This window comes from Abramis brama, assembly GCF_963993115.1.
Source record: "Abramis brama genome assembly, chromosome: 1".
Classification (NCBI taxonomy): Eukaryota; Metazoa; Chordata; class Actinopteri; order Cypriniformes; family Leuciscidae; genus Abramis; species Abramis brama.
In genome coordinates, this window is record NC_139963.1 from 60,726,667 (window position 1) to 60,741,625 (window position 14,959).

The window sequence follows — 14,959 nt, forward strand, 5'->3', positions numbered from 1 at the left end:
ATATATGATACTGGATATCAAGGGTGAAAATGTTAATAATGTAGACAGACAGCAATCTCAATCAATGTCAGTCATGTGTGCAGTGAAATATAATTTATTAGGCATTTAAAAGCATATTGAGAAAATTAAAACATTGAAAGCAAAATAAGCAAAAAATGCTTCATGGCTTTCAGAACTAAAATTATTCTTGATTCAAACAGTATCAGCAGAAAATAAAAATGGACAATACAATTTTGATAAAATGAGTAAACATTTTATTCAATAATTACATGAAGCAATTACAAACATTAAGTAAAAGTGAAGGAGAATGAGACAAATCTCTCTCTTTACTGACTTATAAGAGCCAAAGCACTCAAGAGAAGAAGAGAAGAAAAGAGTCCAGTTTCAAAGATACATAAAAGCATATATTGAGTTTGCATTGAAGAGTAGAAGTGGAAGAGAAACTAGATGTTCTGATGAAAAACAATGAAGAACAAGTTAAAAATTAATATCAGATTCCTGTTTCTCTTAAAAGTGTTATGGCCTTTTCTCCAGTGTGAATTTTCTGGCACTCTTTCAGTTCATCATCTGTAGTAAAGGACTTCTGCACTGAAACTCACACAGCCGTGTCTTTTCTGCTGTAATATTACTAATGAATCTTCTCGTTTGTGTGAATCTTCAGGTGTTTCTTCAGGACTGACACCCAATGAAACTGTTTACCGCACTGATCACAGTTAAATGGTCTTTCTTCCAGTGTGAACTCTCATGTGAAGCTTAAGAGATGATTTGTGTCTGAAACTAGTTCTGCAGTGAACACACATGTGTGGCTTTTCTCCAGTGTGGATCCTCTCATGTCTTTTCAGATTTGCTGACTGATTGAATCTCTTGTCACAGTGTGAACACTTGTAAGGCTTTTCTCCAGTGTGGGTCCTCTCATGTGTTTTCAGATCTGTTGACCGACTGAATCTCTTGTCACAGTGTGAACACTTGTAAGGCTTTTCTCCTGTGTGGATTCTCTCATGTGTTTTCAGATGTTCTGATTGACTGAATCTCTTGTCGCAGTGTGAACACTTGTAAGGTTTTTCTCCAGTGTGAATTCTCTGGTGCAGTTTTAAACAGTTTGCTGTAGTAAAAGTCTTCTCACACTCAAAGCACACGTACTCTCTCACACCAGTATGTATTTTCTGATGTGCATGTAAATATGGCAGCACTGAAAAACTCTTTCCACACACAGAACATGAATGTGGCTTCTCCTTCATATGAACTATCAGGTGTTTCTTCAGGAGTGATGCACTAAAAAAAGTTTTGCGGCATTGATCACATGTGAACGGCTTCTCTCCGGTGTGGATCATCATATGACGCAAAAGACTATGTTTGGTTGTGAAACTGTTTCCACACTGAACACACATATGTGACTTTTCTCCAGTGTGGATCCTCTTGTGTTTGGTCAGATGTTGTTTTCCTGTCAAACTCGTCCCGCATTGATCACATGTGAACGGCTTCTCTCCAGTGTGAACTCTCATGTGAATATCAAGACTTCGTTTGGTTGTGAAACTCTTCCCACACTGATCACATGTGAACGGTTTCTCTCCAGTGTGAACTCTCATGTGAATGTCAAGATTATGTTTGGCTGTGTAACTCTTTCCACACTGAGTGCAGGTGAAAGATTTCTTGGCTCTTCTTTTCTTTAAAAATGTCTTTTTAGTCTTTGAGCGACTCAAAGGTTTTCCTCCAGGTTTGACATGATGTTCCTCCTCCACTTCACTCAGTTCTTCACTCTCCTCCTTCACTTCACTCAGTTCTTCACTCTCCTCCTCCACTTCACTCAGTTCTTCTCTCTCCTCCTTCACTTCCATCAGGTCTGAAATCAAAGAGAAAGGTTTAATTTAATTTTCAGCAAAATAATTTGAAGAGAGAAATATGAAAGTGAGCCCTGATGTAATAGCAGAAAGTACTAGTAGACAACTGCTATAAAATATCATAATGCTGGTGTTTTCATAAATTAATTGCATGAATGAGGTACATTGATCTTTCAATTATTATTTTCAAGGCATTATAAGCACAAATCACGTTTCCGAAGTGAGAACTATGAAATATTTGATTAATGACATAAATATCTAATGTAATATTAACATTTATACAATAGTGCCTAGGGGTTAGGGCTGGGCAAAAAAAAATATATTTTTCGATTAATCGTTTTTTAAAATGTGGTTGATTCAAAATCGATTCTCAAACGCCACGAATCGATTTTTTTTTTTTTTCATATTTATTTATCTATTACCCAAAAGCCAGTATTAGTTTTCCTCCACTGTTCATGGGCTTGCAAACTCCATTTTATAGCTAATGATTTTTTTGTTTTAAAAAGATTTGTTTGTTTTATCTTAATCATAAAATAACCTCAACTAGTGCTGCATGATGAATCATATCGCAATCGCGCTGTCAAGCCTACGCAATTATATGACGCAAAGTGCTGCGTTTTTTTATGAAATAAACAAATTTGGGCTTTTAACGCACTGCAGCATAGTTAATTTTTGTCATCCTTTGGCTAGTGTTACATAATCCCACTCTTATTCATGCAAATGTTTTTAAACCATTCATGCACGACAAGACAAAAAAAGAGCTCGCTGCCTGTGAATGTCGTGACTGTGACACACAAAGACTCACGCTGATATCGTGCGTGTGCACAAAACAGCCCAGAATAGAGTTGTCTTTCGCGCTTGAACGAACAATAACACACAATTATGCCAAAATGTCTTTTCGTCGAGTATCTTCATAACATAAGAGCAGTCTTATGATGAATGTGAAGAGCTGTGAGTGTGACTCGTGAGAGAATGAGGCGCGTGTGAGATCCGCGTCTCTGACAGCAGCGGCTGGTCTTAAAGGGACAGTACACCATAGCCACTAATTATATCTGTCGTTACAGTTAATCAAAGAAAAAAGAGAACAGAGAAAAACACTCACTGCTCTTGACTAAATAACTTTTGTAACTTTAATAAGGAGTAGTCTATATATAATTTATAATTAATGCAGCGCAGACTGTTTGATAACTTTATTCAATTTCTGAATATGTCCTACCTGTTAGACAGGAAGGGCACAGGTAAATATGATTCTGTTTTAATGTACCCAAGTGTACCTAAAATAAAAAGTTTAATATACAGGTTTGTAGCTCTTCATTTCTTTTTATTAATTAACCACTTGTAAACTTGTGTTCACTTTTCTTTTCTTTCTTTCTTTTTAATAAATCTAGGATTTGTGTTAAATATATATTCATTGAGTCGAATCAAAATCGAATTTAGAATCAAAAATCGAATCGAGAATCGAAATCGAATCGAGAATCGAAATCGAATTTAGAATCGAAATCGAAAATCAAATCGAGAATCAAAATCGAATCGAAAGTTTGCGAATCGGAATCGAAAATCAAATCGAGAATCAAAATCGAATCGAAAGTTTGCGAATCGAAATCGAATTGTAACATCTGAATCGATACCCAGCCCTACTAGGGGTGTGCAATATTGACAAAAAAAATATATTGTTATTTGTTAGATAACAAAAATTAAACAATATTTAGCTGAGTCTGTTTTGTTTGGTACCGGCCTGTCATGGATAAATAAATATGAAAATAAAACCACCAGTAGGTGGCAGCAAGTCCATGTCTAAATGAGTGATTAATTGAATCATTCATTCAAATGATATGTTCATAATGACTGATTCATTTAGAAATGAAGCAAGTGGAATATGGAGGCAAATCAATCTCATTAATTATTCACGCAGCAAACATGATTCATACATGCATAGACAATTTCACATGCATGAAACCTAATTTACATACCCCCCCAAAAAAATGCACATGCGCAAAATAAAATTATATATTCGTAAAATATATTTCACAAAGGCAAAAAACACAATTCATAGAAATACAACTGTGCACAAAAACCTTTGAATGTTTAAAATGTACGAGTTGATCCTTCAATGTGAATGTGCAAATCGTCATTCACGTGTGTGAATCGCCTTGGGTGTGTGTGTGTTTTTTTTAGACTTTCCTGGCAGCACAATCCTCCTTGACAGGTGAGTCATACTCTTTAGCCAATCAGATTTAAGCTTATCAATCGACCAATCAGTATCACGTGAGGGTGGGCCTACCTCCATGTTGCGTCATTAGCTTTCGACCAGTTCATGGCTAAGCAGAGGTATGTGCAGTTGAACGGTTCATTTCTGTGTTTACTGAAGTTAAAGAAGTTAGAGATCAGTTTATGCAATAGTTTATGAACTATTTACTGATATAAGCAAGTGTTGTGGTAATCAGAAATCCCATATCGTATCAAAAATGAAGAATGATACTTGTTTTGTTGCATTTTAGCTGCAGGTACAGACAGCTCTCACATCTACAACAATCACGCTAATGAGTGCAAAACAATCATCTGTGGTCAATACCCACCCTAGCTCTCTTAGCACAGGCCAAGAGCCGATCAGCCCTATACACACACTACGCAAGCTGCGTAGGGCCCCACAAATTTCTCAAGGCCCCGCCTCCCCCTTGTGTCAAAGCGCGTCAATCAAAGTTTACAACATCGATGAGAAGATTAAGTGGAACTATCCTTCTGGTCACAAAGAGAGAAAGAGAAAAAAAACACCATGAGAGTGAATTGTGGGAACAGCAATCAGGCAGACTTGTGTTCTCTCCTCTCCAAGTTTGATGTTAGCAAAGAACAGTAAATTTAAGTTGATGTGCATCTGTCTGTCTGTCTTGTTAACCTGGGCAGTGCGTCTTTTGGTCTGTTTCGCCCAACAACAACAAAAGTGAGAGTGAAATACAACTATTTATTACATTTGATAAACGACAAAGGGCAACGAACGGTCTCTGTTTATAAATTTCAGCTCGGAAAAGATAACCGCGTCGCGCGTTGACATGCGTTCATATGCGTGTACACGAAATGAAACGCACACTTTCCATTATAGGCGCATATTTAAAACAAGACAATGAGTCTCCAAGTCAGTTTAGTCATAACTCTGCAATAAAGCAAGATGGAAAGCAATGTATTGACATTGGCTATTGATTTATAAGCTATATTGCATTTAAAATGTTGATTGGCTGGACATATTCAATTCAATTCAAATTTATTTGTATAGCGCTTTTCACAATACATATTGTCTCAAAGCAGCTTTACAGAAAGTGCATTTCAGAAATGTACATAGACAAATACAGTTAGTTAATCATGTATTAATTTAGGGCATAACATATCACCAGCGTTGAGTCGTCTCTTCACGGGTGTTGGGGCATCTGAAGGTTCCATGTGAGGCTGGATACAAACTGGAACTGACGACATACTGGTCAATATGAATACACGTCCCTCAGTAAATAATATCAAGTATTGCTTTTATCATTTAAAACACAGTGACATGCTATGACAAGCCATTTTAGCTTTTATGCATTCACAGGATGCATTTTTGATATCAATAATTAAATTTGTACTATTTAAAATGTGAAGCCTTGATATCAAGAATGTACTTTTTCTAGCACCAATGTCTATTTCTGATATCCGGAATTACATTTTCATTAGTACTAGTTGAAAGAGGGAGGATTGTAGTGGGACTGGGAGCACTGGGGTGTCAGGTGTGGCAATGGCAAATGGTTTCCATGGCTCATGGGTCAGGTAGGAGGGCCTGCACTGGTCTCATCGAGATTGTTCTTTAAATAGTGAATAGACCTATTTTAATGAGCACCCAGTGTTAATTTGCCATTTGTGTATGTTGTTAAAATTATTAAACACTTGTTGTTTCCCTGCATTTTTCAGGATTACTCACCTTTGGCATGACATCTGGATAGCAGTCACAAACATCTTAATTCATGTTGTTTCTTTATTCTCTTTTATACTATACTTACACTTTACAATAACATTTCATTAGTTAACATGAACTAATAATGAACTGCATGTATACATTATTTATTATTTTTTGTTAATGTTAATTTCAATACTTCAATTTACTAATTTATTAATACTTCATTAGCATCTTGTTAACATTAGTTAATGCACTGTGAACTAACAATGAACATGGTTATGAAACCCATACTGATTATTCATTCACAAGACTTTTGAAAATTGTATCACATAGCCTAGAATATTTGCTCCAAAACTATGTGAAAATCACCCTGACTGCTCATTCAGATAAAACAATATATTGATTTAAAATTTGTAAGACATGTTTTGTGTGTGAGAAAGCTTTATGCGAGGAAGCGTGAACATCCTGAATATTTATGTATTTCACACCTGAGAAAGACAAAGACCCTCCCCTAACGGCCTTATTAGGAGCTATCAGGCCCTGTCATTCTGAGCAACCTTGCACAAAGAATGAGGAGATTTAAAAAAGAATGGCTGTTTGATTGTTTGGATTTATTTACAACACAACATAATCCAAAGATACACAACAAATGACAAAAAAGCACATTATTTAACACGCTGATCTAAAGACAAAGACTTGAACAGTCACACACCTTTGTGCCAAATATATCCAAATAGAAAACAATTATTTTAAATTTTACAAATATTTCACAATATTACTGTTTCTACGAAATTGTATCCACGGTACAATTATCACATTAACGATAATGATATTTTGCTGAGCCAGGAGAAACTGTACATCTCTTTAGTTTCATACAGATTACATATTACGAGAATATTTGTTTTAATTTCCAAAAAATATAAATATAAACTAAATTGATAAATGTCCAACATTTTGGTAACATTTACAATCATCTGATTTTGACAATCAATATGAAAGTTTCTCAAACCCTTTACTGACCATTTGTTGAAAACAAAAAATTAATAACAATAATAATAATAAAAACTATAACCATTTTAAAAAAGTGATGAAGTTCTTGAATGTGTCTAACATGAATTTTCTTCAGCATCATGAATGAATGAAGAATAAACACCAACCTCTTTGGGATCTTCAGTGTGTTTCATTCTGCAGGGTTCTGGATCACTCATGTTCTCTCTGTCCTCTTTAATAAACTCAGTCTTTGCAGATTTCAGCTCTTCCTGATGCTCATCTTCACTTGTAGCTGATGGGAATTTACAGCATTTATTGGAGAATTGCTGTGGGAGGAGCTTTACTGATGATGACTTACAGTGGGAGGAGCTTCGCTGATGATGAATTACAGTGGGAGGAGCTTCACTGATGATGTAACTAGTGGGAGGAGCTGATCTGCCTAAATAAAAAAATGATCAGTTACTGAGTTTGGTTTTATACCAATTGATAACAGAACATAAAAAATGTAAATTCTTCCAATTATAAATAATGGTAAAAAATAAATAAATAACAGAAACATTGGGGGGGAGCGGGGCACAACCTAATGAGGGGCTAGTTGAAACACCCTTGTTTTAAATACTTCCACACATGCTAACATTTTGAAACTTAGTGTATTTACTAGTTGCTATTTCAACACGAGAAAAAAATTGCGCCAAAATTCAGAAATCCTTGGAAGATTTCACTGAACATTTATTAAACCATAGCTAAAATAAATTTCTTATGTTATTTTTTCACCTCTATTTTTGGTGTTTATTTTAAATTAGACAAATCTGATATTATTTTAATCCCCAATATGTTATTTAATATTTGATAAGGTTATTTAATGCTTTGCTAACTCAGTTGTGCAGGCGGGGCATGTTATATAAGTGAACACAGGGCTACAAACTCTCACGCATTCACCCTGAGACTCACCGTGAGACCGCAATTGACACTTTTCACACGCTCTCACGCCACACATCCATTTTCTCACGCACAGAAAAATCACGAAGCAAAGAGGACACGGAGACCGACAGACTGGACAGAGCAGGTTACTTTTGATATAAAAAAAAATCTCAGCTCTCAGATTCTCTCAATTTTATTACGAAATTCAAACAATAAATACCGTTTTGGCGCTTGTAAATGTGACGTGACAGATCCCTAGCGCGCGTGAACACATCATCTCTACTAGCTAATAGTAAATAAACACGAATGAACAATGTTGAAAGATACAGTACAACTTACTGAAATGTATATTCCTCATACATAATATCTTATATTATTAGAATTAATGACCATAATATAGGCTATAGCACGTTAGTTGGCTAGAAAAAAAGAGCTATAGAGAGTATTTTGCTAAACATGTATTATATTTTTTACTTAAATCATTAAATAAAGTTGTTATTATAAAAAAAAAAAAATGCATCATATTTAATTTGAGTTATTTTTAACCTTAAATAATACTACCAGCTGATAGGGCTCTCTGTATGTTTACAGCATTAGGTGAGATTTTAAGAATATTTTATTATTATTATTATTTTCAATAAAAAAACCATTATTTAATGTCATTCACCATTATTTTGAGGCTCTCTTTTTTAAAGTATCGGTTCAGGCACCGTTTAGGCAACGGCACCGTTTTAAAAGTATTGATTTGGCACCAGTATTGGAAAAAACCCAAACGATACCCAACCCTACTGCTGTGTTCATCTGATAAACCTTGAACCGCTCTTTAACAGACATCTTGGAGATGTTACGCTATCTGTGATATTAATTGCAATAAAGTAATTAGATCAATAACATATTTTAGTTTTGTATGTTCAGAAACTGAAGATCACCATAAAACTTAAAAAAGAGGGAAGCAACATTAGTTAACATGTCCAGTTTCAAGCTTATAATATTCAACCTTATGATATTTCAAACTTATGATATTGTATTATAATTATATATATATCTCATGATATATATATATATATATATATATATATATATATATATATATATATATAATACAATTGTATTATATTTAACTGTTTATCATTTATATATAGATTTGTACTTTCCCATGTTCATTACTATATATTTAAATTTTAGTAATATAATCAGCAAAAAAATAAATGTCAACAAAGAAATATAAAGGTAGGCAACAGGCAACAGCAAACTTGAGATCGTTTCCCATCAATTCCTCTCACAGATTTCAAACTTTAACTCTTGACTTGACATTCAGTAACAGTTCTCACACAAACATCGAGACAATCACACAAACGAACACAAAAACGCTCAGGTCTGAATGAACTCAACATATTCTCGCACAAGTATCGCTGTGATCGATGAAAACAATACAGAAATGAGTCTGTCCTTAATCAAACTGTATAAAGTGTGTGTGATGGTTGTGTAAAGATGAGAAATACCTTGAACTGCTCTCTCCTTACCTTCTTCTTCTTCTCCTTCTTCTTCTTCTGATATTTGCGGCAGACTATACCCAGATAGCACACGTACGTCGGGCCGACGTTGGCCCAACATCGAGCGTCGGCCTTCCTCCCTAACATCGCAAAGGCGTCGGCCTGGTGTAGACAGATCTCTTGTCAGTCAGTGCTCTATTTCCCAGCTCCGTTACGTCGGCTTTAGGTCGGCCCACTATACGGGAGGCCGATGTCGCGTTGTGCGCGTGAACTTTCAAGTCCCTTTCAAACACTGGAGCGGCCGCGGCGCAGAGTTGCCATGGAAACGCCGCGGGACCACTGCGACTGGTAAGCAGGAAATCTCCCTCTCTCTCGCTGTTGTTTTCACTGCTTTCAGGTGATATTAATCTCTAATATCACACGGATAATACACACAACTGTTCTTGACACTTCTCTTACTTGTAATTGATACGCTTATGTTGAATAATTACTTTTATAGACATGGTTTTGTGTCTTCGGAAAAAGTCCGTTAGCATCTCAACCGTTTTCAGAAGAGGTAAGTTAGCAGCTACGTTAAGTTAAGCTAAGTTAAGCTAAGTTAATGTTAACTCGGTTGAGCTTTTGTTTATGAAAGTTTGGGCTTTTAATCGCCTATTATGTGTATATGAGAGGTTTTTGTAAAGGTTTTACCTGGAAGTGAGCTAATTTATTTTACACAAACGTAAACATAAACGTATAGGCCTAATCGGTGACGTCACTTACATGGAGTGAGGAAATTGGTTGAAACTAGCTCAATGGTAAACAAATATTGATAAAAAAAATGTTCTGTGATTTCAGCAGCAACAAAATAACCTATAACAGAGGGAATTAAAGCTCCACGACTTCAACATTTCTGAAGAAAGCTGCTGCCGGAGAAGTAGGAAATACAGGTAGGAAATCCAAAACTAAAGAATTAATTATTGATTTTAGGAAACAGAGCCCCCCTTTTCCCCTCACTATCATTGATGGCCAACCTATTGAGATACAAGAATACAAGTACCTTGGCACAATAATTGATAGTAAGCTATGTTTTGAATCACACACTGATGCTGTTTGTGCCAAAGCCCAGCAGCAAATGCATTTTTACCGTAGACAGGAATTTTAACATTGACCCCACTTTGATGAGAATGTTTTATTCTTGTTTTATTGAGTCTGTTTTAACCTTCTGTTTTATCTGCTGGTTTGGTTCCTTGTCTACAAAAAAACAAAAAATCGATTAGAGAGTATTGTTAGGACGTGTAGCAAGATTGCAGGCAATCTTTCCCCCTCTCTCACACATTTACTCCAACAGAGTGGCAAAGAGGGCAGCTGACCCTAGTCATCCTTTGTCCTGCCAGTTCAAGCTACTTCCCTCAGGCCATAGGTACTCCATGCCCAGATGCAGGTCAAATAGATTCAGAAACTCATCTCAGAAAAGCATTTCACTTCTGCTGTAGCTTATATATAATATAGCTTAATATAATATAATATAATATATAATAATATAGCTTAGCTATAGCTTCTTACTTGTAATAAACCTGGCATTATATAATAATATTGTTGGCTCTGTGACAAATGGTTTGTTGTGTTTCTAGATCCTTCAATGTTGATGCCCTGGCCTCCACCGTAGCAGAGTTGGGCGGATCATCATCTCGGATCATCATCTCTAAGGCGCTATGAACCATATGATTAGTAAGTAAAACTTCAAACATACACTAATGTCAAACATACACTAATTGTGTTGGTAAAAAAAAATTTGTTTTGAAAGAAGTCTCTTATGTTCACCAAGACAGCATTCAAAACAATAATTTTGTGAAATAATATAACAAATTTTAAATAACTGTTTTCTATGTGAATATATTGTAAAATGTAATTAATTCCTGTGATCAAAACTGAATTTTCAGTATCACAGCTTCATATGATCCTTCAGAAATCATTCTAATATGATGATTTGACGCTCAAGAAACATTTATGATTATTACCGGCTTTCATTTTCTCAAAGGCGTAGCAGGATACCCAGGGCTTGGTTTACACCTATCACAATTTCTAGCCACTGGGGGACCATAGGCAGGCTAGGGGAACTCATATTAATGTTAAAAAACCTCATAAAGTGGTTTTCTACCAGTTTTCTATGTGAGGAAAACGCTTAACTGTACATAGTAGTCTATTTTTAATTATTATGGTTTTACAGAATTATCATTTATTTATTTTAATATCACTGTCTATGCGTTAAGTCACGTTCTGCGAGTGCAAATCTCTAAATTCAACTTTGGACTTGTATTTTACAGGGGACAAGTTCTCAAATTCACATCTTTATGCTCTCGAGTTTTGCTACTCTTTTACTTTCATAAATAACCTTCCTGATAATGTTCGGGGCTCAGACACACTCTCCCAATTTAAATCTAGACTAAAGACACAACTCTTTAGCCAAGCATTCAATTAACACATCTCATAATCTTGTTTTACAGTTAATATGTGATGAAATAGTAAAAAGTGCACATGATCATCTTTTGCCTGAAATAATATGAACTGCAGCTATGCTAATCTTTCTCCTGTTGCTTCCCTGTTTCTATCTCAGGATGCTCAGCAAGTTCACTAGAGATTACAGCGAGATCCAGTGTGGATCCAGCCTCACTTGTGAAGACTTCAGATGATGGCAACTATAGATGGACACAAAACTGCCAGATATTAAGATGGGGTAAGCGATATTTCAAAAACGCTGTTGGACATAGTTGATATTTGGAATGAACCCAAACAAACACACCCCTCTCTTCAATGCTCCACCTCCAAAACTCACCAGATTGCCCAGCATCCGCATTACATTATTGGTGTAAATAACTAATTTGTTATTGCATGACCTGCTCAATAAAAGCGCAACACTAAGAACGTTTCAGGAAACACGTTATTAATTATGATAATGGCTGGATTTCCCGAAACCCTCATAACGCTACGTCGTTCCTAAGTTATACCTTAAGCTGTACCTTATCGTTAATACGTGTTTCCCGAAACGTTCTTAGTTAATTGTACCTTCTGTAAGTCATACGTTCGGATATTTCCCCACCAGGTAGTCAAAGTGTGACAACACCGGTAATACCATAATAGAAGTGACGCGCATGCGATGCAGCGTGCTCGTTTTTCCACAGCGAGATGAAAACATCTCAACTTTTCAGAATGCCACAAGCGCACCGCAGGTCATGTGACAAAAACTAACCGATCAGCTTTGGCCTTTCCGTAACAACATGGAAAACTCGGCTGAACAGCTGATCATAGCTGTACAGGGCGAGTTTTTATTTCCCATCTCCATAAATATATCTAGTAGTATATTTAGTAGTAGTAGTAAGCTAATGCAAGGGCTAGAAATCAATTAATCCTTTGCTGATACTTCCTCGTCATCATGGAGAGCGCAGTTCATGGTTGCATAGCAACGACAGACGCCACGGGAGCGCAAGTGCTTGTAGAAAGGAGAGAGCACTTTCCACACATTTTTAGACGCGATATGTGAACGGCCCCTAATTCAGGATAAACAGAATCTATTTGGTTTAAAATCGTTTTTGTTTTGTTTAAAATGGAGATCACGATAACATACATCAGAATAACATGTTCCAGTCTATTAAAAAAAAATATACTCAATTGAATCATTAATTTAAACACTTTTAAAACCAATTAATTCAGTGTCTCATTCATAAACACCTGGGCTGGGTTTCCCGATAACGTTGTCTCTTAGCGTGCTACGAAGACTCTTAAAGGGATAGTTCACTTTGAAATTAAATTTTGGTATGTTTTAGCTTACCTGAAGGGCATCCAAGATGTAGGTGTCTTTTTTTCCGCAGTAGTTTTAATTTTGATATTTTTAGGTCCAACCGTTCTTGTCTGTCAGTCATTTCATGCAGGTTTATGGATCTTTTCTCAAAGAGCATCCACAAAGTCCAAATTAAAACAATTCCCCATCGTCCAAATTAAACAATTCCCCATCGTAAGTACACTTTGATGGCCTAAGACACGAAACGAGCGGTTTGTGTGAGAAAACGAACAGTATTTATATTGTTGTTACCTCTTGAACAAAGCCGCGTCCAACTGATCTGACGGCGCGGGCGGGTATAGATATATACACTGATGTCGCCTTGGCTACGGTTTCGTTCCAATGAACTGCAATAGCGAAGGCAACATCTAGTGTATAGATACCGCTCGTTTCGTGTCTTAGGCCATCAGAGTGTACTTACGATGGGGAATTGTTTCATTTGGACGATGGGGAATTGTTTTAATTTGGACTTTGTGCATGCTCTTTGAGAAAGGATCCATAAACCTGCATGAAATGACTGACAGACAAGAACGGTTGGACCTAAAAATATCAAAATTAAAACTACTGCGGAAAAAAAGACACCTACATCTTGGATGCCCTTCAGGTAAGCTAAAACATACCAAAATTTAATTTCAAAGTGAACTATCCCTTTAAGGTATAACTTAACTAAAGGTATAACATTTATAGGCGTGTTCCCCGAACCATACCTTAGAAAGCTGCTAAAGATATTCCTTCTTACGTGTGACGTTACCCAGTGCTGCCCGTGGCGATGCTGCTGAATCTGCTGATATCGATGGCTCGAGAATCAATTATTCACTCGTGCAGGGGCTGCTTCACTGCGTTATGTGAGAAAGAGGTGTTCTTTATAAAAGAAATGAAGAAATGTATGCGGGTTGGGTGAGAAAAAACACTGACATTATGGATTCGGATGGCAATAAAATCACAGACTTACCCCTGTAAATGTTTAAAATACCATACGAACCCATGAGAAACAGTTAGCATCTACTTACAACTTAACTGAAAGTATGCTTTCACTGGCCTTTGAAAGCACTCCGCGGACGGCGCCGTCTTTTAGAACAACTATTCGCTGTATCGCTGCCATAGTTTGAGCAAACTCCCCACCACAATCATTCCCTTTAAATAGACTATTAAACCTATTAAACTATTAAATGGTTTGCCAGCTGATGTACCTTTGATTGTTAGATTTTTAATTATATTATCCAGTGTAATGACAATTCTTAGCTTTAGTCCTAACTGCTTTTTCTCAATATTTTTCACTCTGTTACAGGTTGCCAGGAAGAATCCTTCTCTACATTGTTGCTGAGGAACCCTTTTGATCCCTTTTCTCCTGGAGTTCTTTCTGGTGTCATTAAAATGTCTTAACTTGAATTGTGTCTGTTCATTATACTAGAGACAGTTATTGATATTTTTCAATGTCAGTAGAGCCTACTTTTTTCATATTGGATAGTCAAGTAACTCCAGGGCTGTATATATGTTCATAGACATTGAGGGGGACAAGTCCTACACTGCAAAAAAATGCTTTTCTTACTTAGTATTTTTGTGTTGTTTCCAGTCCAAATATCTAAAAATTCTTAAATCAAGAAGCATTTACTAGAGAAGTAAAATGACATAAGAAATTCTATTTTGTTTTCAGATAAACAGAAAGTAATTTAAGTAATTTTTGCTTAAAACAATCTAAATTATTTGCCAGTGGGGTATGAAAAATAATCTATATTCTATTGGAAAACAAGATTATTTTTCTTACCCCACTGGCAGATAATTTAGCTTTAGAAACAACACAAAAATACTAAGTAAGAAAAACATTTTTTGCAGTGTATAATTATACGTCAATAATAACAATAGTATGTCAATAGTTAGAAATGGCCAAACTGGAAATTCAATATTGGAAATTCTTGCTCTGCTCTGTTTTTAGGATGGCAAAAAGGTTTAAAAGTTACATTTTAGGCTGGTCTACCTTACA

At 35.9% G+C, this 14,959-nt stretch overlaps 1 protein-coding gene and 1 long non-coding RNA gene across 4 annotated transcripts; one reads left to right on the plus strand and one right to left on the minus strand.

Moving 5' to 3' along the window:
- Positions 1-250: 250 nt before the first annotated feature.
- LOC311078093 (uncharacterized protein) lies at positions 251-9,208 on the minus strand. Its single transcript, XM_084106778.1, has 3 exons — positions 9,171-9,208; positions 7,106-7,186; positions 251-1,840 (listed from the first exon to the last, which is right to left on the minus strand). The coding sequence occupies exon 3, from the start codon at positions 1,833-1,835 to the stop codon at positions 714-716; it is 1,122 nt and encodes a 373-aa protein (XP_083962904.1). The 5' UTR covers positions 1,836-1,840; positions 7,106-7,186; positions 9,171-9,208; the 3' UTR covers positions 251-713.
- Positions 9,209-9,309: 101 nt separating this feature from the next.
- LOC311078234 lies at positions 9,310-14,367 on the plus strand. 3 transcript variants are annotated; one of them, XR_014605082.1, is made up of 6 exons: positions 9,310-9,509; positions 9,661-9,717; positions 9,999-10,090; positions 10,775-10,871; positions 11,758-11,877; positions 14,267-14,367. It is a non-coding gene; the product is annotated as an uncharacterized lncRNA (long non-coding RNA). The 3 variants fall into 3 exon arrangements; XR_014605081.1 differs by having other exon boundaries at positions 9,310-9,717; XR_014605083.1 differs by lacking the exon at positions 9,661-9,717.
- Positions 14,368-14,959: the final 592 nt, after the last annotated feature.

Bases quoted from the DNA above. Each gene is read 5' to 3' on its own strand.
- LOC311078093 (XM_084106778.1), bottom strand. From the start codon at position 1,835: ATGGAAGTGAAGGAGGAGAGAGAAGAACTGAGTGAAGTGGAGGAGGAG.